Genomic DNA, 12,402 nt, shown 5'->3' with positions numbered 1-12,402 from the left:
CTCCTGCCTTACACACAGTGCTTGCTGGGATGGGTGCAACCCTGAATGGACAGCATAATTAAACATGTATAACGAAGATTTTTTTTTTTTAAAGTCCTGAACACTTCGTGGTCTAAGTTTTATAACTAGTTTTAATTTCACAAGGACGTTTATCGTATGGCAATTGGTTATGTGGAGAAAGAAAACGAAAGGATAAGAACTGGGGGTTTAATACGCATGCAATAAAGAAAGCCCGCTCAGAAGAACATCCATTGAATTCATTGAACATCCAGTTTTTTGGAACGTCGTCACACCTGCCATAAAGTTCTCTGCATTGAACATACACATGATGACCCCTTACTGCGAGGGAGCAGCACTACCGCCACACTACCGTGCATGTTTAATAACTGTTTTAATGCATTTCATCATAAAAAATTATCTTAGCATTCTACATTTTCAGAGAGGAAGTCAGTTTAAGAAGAGCGTAGCGATTAACAACTTTGTCAGGGAACACAACATAAAGCATTTAATGTGCTACATAACTTATGACGGGGATTGAGAAAATGTAGTGAATTAAACATTGATTTTAGGATGAAGTTTAGTTTACGACATTCTACTTTAATCTCGTAGTTTATTTTGACATTAAAGTGGAAATGTTGACTTTAATCTCGACATATAGTTTTTTTTTTCCTTCACTGTGTCCGTATTTTTTTTTTTTCATCGTGGCCCTAATACGATTCTGTAGGGTTATTCCACAAATAGCATTATAAATGCAAGTTGCAGCTTTATTATTTATGTATATAGCTTAGCTTGAAGCAAGGTCCACATTAATGCAGTTTGCCTTAATGATGGTTCAGTTGGTAAAGATGTCATCACCAAGTTGCACTAGTTTTATTTTATTTTTATTTTATGAATACTGTGTAATGCACCTAGGCTTGAAGTCTTGGAAGTAATAGTATTATTACTGGAAGTTGCACTATTATTTATTTTATTGTTATTTTTATTAGTTTAAATATTATGCAGTTTAATGATGGTTAAGTTGTTTAAAAAGTCACTTTAACATGTCAGTGGACAGAGATTGTTAACATTAACAAAGTGTAGTTGGTTTACAAAAAATATTTACTATTTATTCCTTTTCTAAGACATGTTCAGTGCAATACAACTTTTGACAAGCGCCTCTGGATATTTTACTAAGTCCAAATGTCTCTTTGGATGGTTGAAAATATGTTGTCAAAATTTTAGTTTAAGTTGTTTGCAAACATTGTTCAGTAAAAAGGTTCTATATTTTGACTGCATCTGTCATGCAATGTGACTCCTTCTCTTTATTAGTGCCACCCCCTTGAAAACTATCACCTTGTGGGGCCATGCAAACCTGTATTAATACTTGTGTGCACATTAAAATGTTTTTTTGTACAATGTAAAATTCTCATGACAGTCGAATAGGTTATTCTTAGCCAGTAATTGCAGTGGAAAATGTGGTTAACATCCACTCACGCATGGGAAAAAAATACTGTTGAATACCGTCAAACCGGTATAATTTTGAAAAATACTGTGATATTGAATTTTGGTCATACCACCCAGCACTACTAACCAGTATATTTAAGTTTTCCATATGTGCTCCTGGTCTGTTTCTGCCAATGGAGATGTGCCCTACTATGTCCTTGCTAAGACCCTGTCTGTCTAGGGGCCATGCAAACCTGTATTAATACTTGTGTGCACATTAAAATCTTTTTTTGTACAATGTACAATTCTCATGACAGTGGAATAGGTTATTCTTAGCCAGTAATTGCAGTGGAAAATGTTGTTAACATCCACTCATGCATGGGGAAAAAAATACCGTCCAATACCGTGAAACCGGTATAATTTTGAAAATTACTGTGATGTAGAATTTTGGTCACACTGCCCAGCACTAACGCTAACTTTTTCAAGTACCATAAATTTACACTGGCTATTACAGACTCAAATAAATCAAATGTATGTTTTTATTGTATAATAGTAGTAATAGATAACCGCTCACCACTCAAAACAGTTAATGCATGAAAGCACCGGGATTGAAGCCGCCACCTCTTGACTTGGAGACAGCAGTTCTTACCTCTACACCAGCCAAGCTGACGTATATGTGGGTGTGTGTATTGTACCCTATCCCAATTTCTTTTACTTTGGTTAAATTCTTGAAAAACAGCTCACTTGTTTTGTTATATCTGTGTCTTTTGTGAAAGTGTTTATTTGATATTTGGACTTCAATTTTACATTAGTAGAAGATGGAAAACGTTTCTGTTCTAGTTGTATGTTCAGCTTTTCTTGCCTCGCCTTTCCTGTCATCCTGCATTTACACAGATCGTTGTAGACACAGAAAACACATGAAATGTATGCGTTCCAAATAACGATATATAACAAAAGATGCTGATGAGGACATGCGAGGGAATTTAAGGTGACACGGGATTACAAGTTTTCTCGTAGGCTAGTAGTCTTTACTTCTTCCTTACTTGTTTGTCTGACAGCTAGCCGTTGTAATTCCTTCTCAGAATCACAGTCTGAATATCATACAAGTAAATGTTAATCTAAATTGATAGCTACCTTCTGAAGCAGCTCAATCCAAATCAGTGCCTGGAACAATAAAGTTTGTAAGCTGTAATAACCAGAGTGCACAAACAGAATCACATCATAAAATTATTCTAGTTATCACCACACAGATAGTTAAACAATGGTTCCAAAAAATTAAAAATTAAACCCAGGCATAAAACATATTTCAGTGCCTGATAGAAATTCATTTTTAAGAGATGAAACTTGCAAACAAATATCAGTAGCAGATAGCATCGATCAACAATTACTTGCTTTCATAGCAAAAGGCGATGATATCAACCAAGAAATACTTTCAGTAATCACACTGCTCATTAAATGCAAAAGACTAAAACCTATAGCTCCCACCAAAGCTCTGTGTAACTTTTTGTTTTCTTTCTTTCCCCAAGGGAATATTAATACATTTTGCAAGACAATTAGTATCTTCATTAACTGTGTTCTTCTGCTTCCGTTAATATAGCACAATGTTTGCATTTAAAAAAAAATATGTTCATACTACTTGGTACTTTCAGAATTATTTTGATGCTGATTGGTTGGTATATATTTTCATGACTCAGTTCGATTTTCAAGAGTAGTAGCATAAATGCTCTGTTTATCTGAAGATCACCTAGTGCAAGTACAAATACCAAAAGTGTGTCTCTTAAAAATGAGAAGATAAGTCTGATAATTACAATGGTATTTCTGGTCATGTACTATAAAGAAAATGTAGTTATATTTTGTTATAGGTTTCTCTTTTGTAACACAAACAAAGAAAAAACAAACTGAAATCTTATATTTCATCACTATCAGGGCAAAGAACCTGATTTTTGAATGTTTCCTATCATACATTTTGTTAAAATCTCTATAGAATTATACAGTACAGCTAAAGAATAACATTTTGCCAAAAACTATACACTGTATAGTGTAGTAAAAAATTAAAGTTGTTCAATAATTGTGTTAGAAGCAACCTAAGTTTAAGTAATAATTCATGCAAATTACACACTATACTTAATTTACATGCATTTGTGTTTTCTTAGGAGGGAATGTTATTTTTTATCATGCTTTTCATAATGGGCACCATCGCAAGGAGCTTAGCAAATCATTTAAAATGCAGTGCAAAGTAAGATTACCAGAAATATTAAAGACATTTCAAACTAGAGACTAAACACACAGCAATATGAAATGACCAGGTGGAGATTGTAACTGTCATGGCAATATTAAAATGTTGTTGGTAAATGCTAATTATTTTCGTTCATTGACAGAATCCGTGACATTTGCACTCCTTAGTTCTATACTGAAAACAGACATTTAAACAACCACATTGCCAAGTCGAAAGGTTTATAGAGTATTATTTCCATGTGTGCAGAGTATAGAAGCAATGATAAAAAGAACTGCAATTAACATGTCTATTTAATTAAGGTTAAAGAACTTTTTTTGTCTGTCAAAAAAGAAATCATACTTCATTGAAGTAAGAATTAAAGAGCTTGTTTTCTTTAGGCTTGGGTCTTTTAATCTTTATCCCTTTTTTAATATTAAGGATTGTTGCCTAATAAGACTTATATTTTTCAAAATATAAACCTATTATAAAAAGGTAAACATTATTTAAGTCAAGCAATTTTTTATATCTTGGTTTAGTTATTTGTCATAAAAAAATGCAAGTGCCTTTTTATTTTCATTTACATTTTATTAGTATAGGTAAAAATGAGAACAAAAATGATTGAAAATTAAGGTGGAAGTTTTTAAGTTGAATGTAGGAAAACAATATGACCATACAATATATTAAGATCTACAAAATAGTGTATGATATTGAATAGTCCTGGTGTTTGTGGACAATCTCCGTTCTTTAGCAGTTTGAAATCAGATCAAACACTATTTCTGTAATCTAAAGAAAGTCACTTGGATGCTTGTGTGATGTGGTCTTGGTAACTGTCCTCATGTTTATGTACATTTCAGGTCAGGCTGCAATACGTGGACTTGTGGCTGAAGGCAGAAGACTGGCAAATGCCATGATGGGCCCTTATCGTCAAGAACTCCTTGGAAAGTGTGACCGGGTAGAGCAGCTGACTGCTCAGCTGGCAGAACTGGCAGCTCGGGGTGAGGGTGAAGGGCCCCAAGCACGAGCAGTGACTGCTCAGCTGCAGGATTCACTAAAGGTTACTATCTCTTTGTAAATACTTGGTGGTCTGTAGCTGAAGCTGCAGTTTAGTCCTATTTTGTTTAACTAGCTTGAAGTTGTATGTTGTTTAAAATTACATTAGAACATTATAGCAATCTAGATGAGAACAGGCCATTCAGCCCAACAAAACTTGCTATTCCTATCCACTTAATTCTTCTAAAATAACATCAAGTCTAATTTGAAAAGTCCCTAAAGTCCTACTGTCTACCACACTTCTTGGTAGCTTATTCCATGTGTCTATGATTCTCTGTGTAAAGAAAAACTTCCTAAGGTTTGTGCAAAATTTACCCTAAACAAGTTTCCAACTGTGCCTTTGTGTTCTTGATGAACTCATTTCAAAATAAGTGTCGATCCACCATTCTAATTCCCTTCATAATTTTAGACACTTCAGTCATATCTCCTCTTAATCTTCTTTTGCTTAAAATGAAAAGGCACAACTCTTTCCCCATAATTCATCCCCTGTAGTCCTGGAATCAGCCTATTTGCTCTTCCCTGGACTTTTTTTTTTTTAGTGCTGCTATGTCCTTTTTGTAACTTGGAGACCAAAACTGAGCACAGTACTTCAGATGAGGCCTCACCAGTGTGTTATAAAGCTTGAGTATAACCTCCTTAGGCTTGTACTGTACATATCAGGGCACTATATAAACTATTATTCTGTTAATCCTTCTTATTGGCATCTGAACACTGTCTGGCAGTTGATAGTGTAGAGTCCACTTTGAGTCCTAAATCCTTCTCACAAGGTGTACATTTAATTTTCAGACTGCCCATTGTGTATTCAAACCTAACATTTTTACTTCCTACATGTAATGCTTTACATTTACTGACATTAAATTTCATCTACCACGGATCTGACCAAGCCTGTATGCTCTCCGAGTCCCTTTGTAATAATTCAACAGATTCTAGATTATTTGCCAATCCACCTAGCTCGGTATCATGTGCAAACTCAACCAGCTTGTTACTTGTGTACCTGTCCAAATAATGTATATACAGTGGAACCTCGGTTTGTGAGCATAATTTGTTCCGGAAACGTGCTTGCAGTCCAAAGCACTTGTATATCAAAGTGAATTTCCCCATAAGAAATAATGGAAACTCAGATGATTTGTTCCACAACCCAAAACTATTCATATAAAAATGATTAATACAAAATATAAAGTAAAAATACATAAAACAAATTAACCTGCACTTTACCTTTGAAAAGAATCATGGCTGGTGTTAGTGAGTTTCTAAACTCTTGTGGGATTCCACCCAACAGGACGACACGCGGAAGAGCGTCCCAAAGCAATCGCAGTCTCCCAGCGCTGTAGCAGTTTGCCGTAAAAGCGAATCCGAAAAGATCGCGGACATGCTATAAGTGCCTGCTGTTGATGGGTGATACAAGGAACATTATAAATGCGCATGGCACAGTACTACTTGGCCATGATCCTGCCTGACTGCTGTGTCTGTGTATAGGAGAGTGGCAGATCCTACTACAATAAACAACTGCGCTGTTGCTGTTTCAAGCTGAATAAAGCTGGTGTTGCTAAAGTACTGAGACTCAGCTTCATGTTTTGTGGTGCAAGACGGGTACTCGCACGTCACAGCACACACGTGCACACACACACACACACACACAATGCTGTAGTAAACAGTATACGCTCATACGGATGTTGACTATATGAGTGAGACACGCCGACTCAGATGGAGAATAGGAGACGATTGCCCACAATCCTGCAGCGAGAGAAGAACCGTCAGCTCAGTTGTGATCACGTGATGTTCAGCCAACAAAGTGTATATATACTACTCATATTGCAAGACCTCGCTCGTTTATCAAGTCAAAATTTATTAAAAATTTTAGCTCATCTTGCAAAACACTCGTAAACCAAGTTACTTGCAAACCGAGGTTCCACTGTATTTTAAAAATAGCAGCGGCCCTAGCATTGACCCCTGAGGAATACCACTCTTAACACTAGAATTACCAGAGTCTACGAAAAAACTCGTAGATCCGGCCCACTTTAAAACTGTTCTCACCTCTCCGCCAGCGTCTTTTGTCTTCTAAATGTGCTGATTAAGACGAGCAGCAAGCAGCCAGCTATTCCATCCCCCACCGTTGCAGAACGTTAACTAAGTTTTCCCAGCTCATGCCTTGTTTGATTATCTGGGAGTGACTGAACTGCTGGAGTTTTAGAGTGGAAATAATAGATCGCTATTTGGAACACACACATTTCATTTAATTTCTACAGTAATCTGTGTAAACACATTTTTAAAACAGAAACGTTTTTCATATTTTAGTAGTAAATGACAAAATGTAGGCATAAACTATATAATGTATGAATCCTGAAGTCCAAAGATCAAGTAAACACTTTCACAAAAGGTTCAAGGAAGAGACAACAGCTTCAGTGGCATAGCGGTAAGATTTGCTGACTTGTAATCAAGAGTCCCCGGTTCGATCTCCACTCACTCCTATATTTGCCGTTTTCAGTAGTGAGCTGCTCTTTTTTTTAATTTTATACAATACACACATACGTTTGGTTTGCGTCTGTAACACATGGTGTGCATTTATAGGACTTGTAAAAGTTAACGTTTTTTTAACTTTTATTCTCTCTAAATCACGATACATACTACCACCCCCCCACCCAGGGATCTGACGCTGTTATTTTTTATTTGAAACGGAATAACTGGAGATGTGAGTGGTGTTTTGAGACAATAGAACTGGACATTCTCTCATCTGGAGGGATTAAAGCTGACACACAAACGCTGGCGAAGCTGTCTTCTTCGTATCTCACCGTCCCTTGATTTTTTTTTGTTCAGTTTTATTGAGTGTTCCTGCTCATGCTGAATTAGTGTGCACCTTATGGTGTATGATGTCAAAAAAAAAACAAAAAAAAAACAAAACACAGGTATATATGATATTTGGAATTATTCGTTTTTTGACCTGTATAGTACATTTCGGAAAACTTGTGGCACGGATGCAACATTATTTATATTATTCATATTCATTCGCATAACATCTTGCGGTTTGTAATCAGTGACCGCGTGTTTTTTTTTCCCGATCTTGCCAGTCCCCACATGTTGCTGTATGCTGTTTCTTATGTACTCCAGGACATGCAGAGGATAGAATAGTACAGAGCAGTAACTTCAGCGCTATATGCAATCATCAGATTCAAATTTTAACAGTTCACACACACACACGCAAGGATCGTCTTTCCTACATTTACAACGTGTGTACCTGTTACAATGTACACGCTTCTCTCTACGCTGTGGTTTCTATTACACACCTGAAAAAAAGAGACAATATATGTGAAAACATCATCGCACTAATGCAGTATTTATTTGAAAACGAACAGCGTCAGATCGGTTGTGGATTTATGCTGGCGCTATTACTGAAAGAAAAAAAAGATGAACATGTGCATTGATCCTGCAGCACTGAATAAGCTCACGCGCTGTAACATCCCCCTCCCCCAATCTGACTCTAAGTAAGAGAGCAAGTACAGATGCAAACCAAGTGTGATCAAGAGTCCCCAGTTTGATCCCCACTCACTCCTATATTTGCCATTTTCAGTAGTGAGCTGCTCTTTTTGTTAATATTATACAGTACACACGTACACTTAGTTTGCGTCTGTACTTGCGCCGTTACTTACAGTCAGATTGGGGGGGGAGGGGGAGGGAATGTTACAGCACATCAGCTTATTCAGTGCAGCAGGATCAACGCAGATGTTGATCTTTTTTTTTCTTTCAGTACATGTGCCTTCCCTGTTTATTTATATATCTAGTGACTTTTCTGCCTATCTGTCTCTCTATTACGCAGTGCTCTGTCTGTCTGTATGTTATGGATCTTAAAAATAACAGTTATAAGGATACTTGTTCATGTTAATTACAGTCTCAATTGTTAAAAAATATTTTAAAAGGAGCATCCCACATTAAAATATAACAATGTCATTAACTGACAGTGCATACCAATTTATAAATTTTATGTCCATTTGAGGTTAAAAAGAAAAAGAAGAAAAAAACACTTTCTCCTCAACGGGGAATCGAACTCAGGTCGATGAGGGACAGTAAGCCTGCTGTGCTCTGAGACAGCAAATCTTACCGCTACGCCGCGGAAGCTGTTGTATTGTTCTTGAACCTTTTGTGAAAGTGTTTATTTGATGTTTGGACTTCATGCTTCACACATTCTATAGTTTATGCCTACATTTTGTAACATTTATTACTAAAATATGAAAAAGTTTCTGTTTTAACGATGTGTTTACACAGATTACTGTAGAAACGGAACACACATGAAATGCGTGTGTTCCAAATAACGATCTATTATTTCCACTCTAAAACTCCACTTCACTCCCAGATAATCAATCAAGGCATGAGCTGGGAGATGCTCGTGCTCGTTCCAAGTCGGTGGGGGGATGGAATAGCCGGCTGCTTGTAGCTTGTTTTTATTGGCACATTTAGAGGACAAAGGACGCTGGCGGAGACGTGCAAATGGTTTTAAGGTGGGCCGGATCTACAAGTTTTTTCATAGACTCTGGTAATTCTAGTGTTAACATCAGCCAATTCTGATTGGGTTCCTTGCACCATTACCCTCTGCTTCCTGTGTCTGAGCCAATTTTGCACCAATCTACAGACCATTCCCTGAAATGCCACTTCTTTTAGTTTAATGCCCAGACTCTCATGTGGCACCCTATCAAATGCTTTATGAAAGTCCAGATAAATAATATCATATGCTCCACTTTGATCATATCCTTTTGTTGCTTCATCACTGAATTCCAGCATGTTGGTAAAACATGACCTCCTTCTTCTGAAACCATGTTGACTATTCAGTAAAACTGCTGTTCTTGTGTTACTTAATCTTAATAATTCCTTCCATTACTTTACCTGTGATGTACCTTAAGCTTACACCATTATAGTTACTTGGATATGCCTAGTCACCCTTTTTATATAACGGGTAATATTTGCAATTTTCCTGTCTTTTTTGTAATTTCTCCAGTGCGCAGTGACTTCCTAAAAGTATGCATGAAAGGTTTATATATGTACTCGCTAACCTCCTAGAGAACTTGAGTGTAAATATTATCTGGTCCTGGTGATTAGTTTGATTTCAGCGTATTTAATCTGAGCAGTACTTCTCCCTCTACAATTTCCAAATCACTCGGTACCTCCTTAGTAGTCCCTTTTACCAGTGGGAGGTTATCTACTTCCTCATGTGAAGACCTCAGAAAAATGCTTTATACAGCTGTGTTTTCAATTGCAGCCTCTTTTTCAACACTTTATTAACCCACTGCAGAGTTTTTAAGTTTCCTACTAATTCCAAATTTAGATATGCATCTGCACTGCATTATATGTAAACCATTTTTAAACCTGTTCCACTGCTCCTTGACTGTCTCCACACTTAAGTTTATTCCAGTCTCTCTTCCATAGATCTGCTCAAAATTTGCTCTACTAAAGTTAAGCTTAACAGTGTTAGTTTTGGCAACCACACACTTCCAAAACACTGGTTCAGTCACATCTACACCCTTAGTTCTGTCCTGATTATTACAATACGCTAAATTGAGTCAGGCTTCACCCCGCATTGGTGCTTTAACATACTGTGTTTAAAAAAAAAAGTCACTGATTACATCTAAAAACTCCTTGTTCTCTGCTGTTTTCATGGTTATCCCAGTTAAAGTCCCCCATGCTTATAATATCCTCCTGTAAACTTGCCTTTTTAATATTACCAAAAATATGTGCATTGAAATTATTGTCTGCATTGGGCAGTCTATAACACACTCCCAAAATAAGGCCTCTTTCCCTATTGCCACATGTCCTTGCTAAGATGGGACTCATCGTCCAAATGAAGAGTACTTGCTTTTAAATTCTGTTTGACATAAACAGTAACCCCATCTCCTTTTCTATTCAGTCTATCTTTCCTAAAAATATGTATCCATCTATGTTATACTTATCCCTATCTTTGTTATTTAGTCAGGTTTCCATTATTGTTATAATATTATAATTATGCTCTGGTACATACAACTCCTACTCATCAGTTTTATTTTAGATACTTCATGCATTGTGGCAAGATATTTTTAATGTGTTACTCATTTTTACTTTTGTATTTAAATGTTGGGTTAGAATTTTTTTTTATATTATTGTTTGTTCCTTTTTGTACAATTCTAAACCTGGCCTGTCCTAAACTTCCTGCCCCCTCTCCCCCATACCCTAGTTTAAACAATCCTCAACTAACCTACTTATACGCCTCCCCAACACATTGGTGCCCCTCTGGTTCAGATGTAACCACCCCTGTGGAACAGATCCCATCTGTTCTTAAAGGAGTCCCAATGCCCCATAAACTCATACCCTTCTACCCTACACCAATACTTGAGCCATTTATTAAGCCTTCTAATCTCCTCAGTCTTACCTGAAGTGGCACATGGCACAGGCAGAACTTCAGAGAAGACTACCTTGTCAGTTCTGCTCCTAAGCCCGGCATTTTCTTTAAATTTGGATTGCAGAAATGACTGACTACCCTTGTGTATGTCATTTGTTCCAACATGGACAGTGACCACTGGGTCCACCCCTGCTGTGGCAAAGAACCTATCAACTCTGCTAGGGAGGTCTACCAACTGTGCACCCAGAAGGCAACACACCGTGTTAGACTTTGTCTCTGGAGTAAACCTGTGCTTCAATCCCACTAATGATTGAGTTTCCCACTATCACTACCTCTGTCTTTGTAGGAACTGGTTTTGAAGTGTCCCGTTGGGACTCTTTATATCTGCCTACCATCTCAGAATCTTCAGAGAAACCATCCAGCTCCACAAGGACCTGAAAACAGTTTGACATTTCCAATTCTGGGGTTGAAGCCCCCAGACAGTGTTCACCCTTTACCTTGCACCTTGTGACTGTGACCATCTCTCTCCACCTTTTTGGTCTGGAATTTATTTCTGCACCAGTTTAGGGGGTGCACACTATGTCTCTCTCTAAATAATAATAATAATAATACATTTTATTTATACAAGGCGCCTTTCAGAGAACTCGAGGACACTGAACAAACAATAAATAAATAAATAAAAGACACAATTATAAACAACTTAAAACATCTAAAGGACGCCCGTGTCAACTGCTGCTGCTTACTGCCCTGCTTGGCAGACAGTAGTTTAAATAAATAAATACAACTAACAAGTAACTTTTCCAAACACTCCCCCAAAAATTCTACTGATTTTACTCCTGTGAGGGCAAAAAAAAAAAAAACAACAAAAAAACCTTATAAAGGTGAAAACAGCTTTAAAATTCTGGCATGGCTCCTTAGCAACAACCAAAACAAAGCTTTTAGGAGCAAAATGTATAAAATGTATTTTTAATTATCTCTCACACTACAGAATACAAAAATTCTCAGCTGTGTCTCCTTCCTTTGCAAGGATGACTTGAGCACATCAGTACCTATGTTAATATCCCGGTAGCATGGTGGGGGTGGTGGTTGATTTTGATTCCTGATTGAATATGTTTGAAGTTTTCAAATGCTTTCCTTTTCTATGTGTGTTTTCACCTGGCACACCAAAATCATTCTCTCATCCAAAATAAATTTGTTAGTTTATTTGACATCCATAAATTGACCATGTATGAGTAAACCTTGGTGTGCACATACAATAAGTGCCCTCTGTGATGGACTGATGTCCCTCCAGTGTGTGGTGGATGCTGCTGATTTTTGGGTCTTTATGTTTAGAAAATACAGTTTAGTACTAAGTCGT

At 37.0% G+C, this 12,402-nt stretch overlaps 1 protein-coding gene across 2 annotated transcripts in view; it reads left to right on the top strand.

Annotated features, from left to right (window-relative positions):
- vcla (vinculin a) overlaps positions 1-12,402 on the top strand; it is a 187,622-nt gene that overhangs the window by 139,126 nt on the left and 36,094 nt on the right. For both annotated transcript variants that reach the window (XM_051922957.1, XM_051922958.1), the window contains exon 12: positions 4,492-4,691. In XM_051922957.1, the coding sequence (XP_051778917.1) occupies positions 4,492-4,691 (200 nt within the window). The remainder of the gene's footprint in view (positions 1-4,491; positions 4,692-12,402) is intronic.

Source organism: Erpetoichthys calabaricus, chromosome 2, assembly GCF_900747795.2.
Source record: "Erpetoichthys calabaricus chromosome 2, fErpCal1.3, whole genome shotgun sequence".
In the NCBI taxonomy this organism is placed as follows: Eukaryota; Metazoa; Chordata; class Cladistia; order Polypteriformes; family Polypteridae; genus Erpetoichthys; species Erpetoichthys calabaricus.
This window is presented reverse-complemented; position numbering and strand designations above follow the sequence as displayed.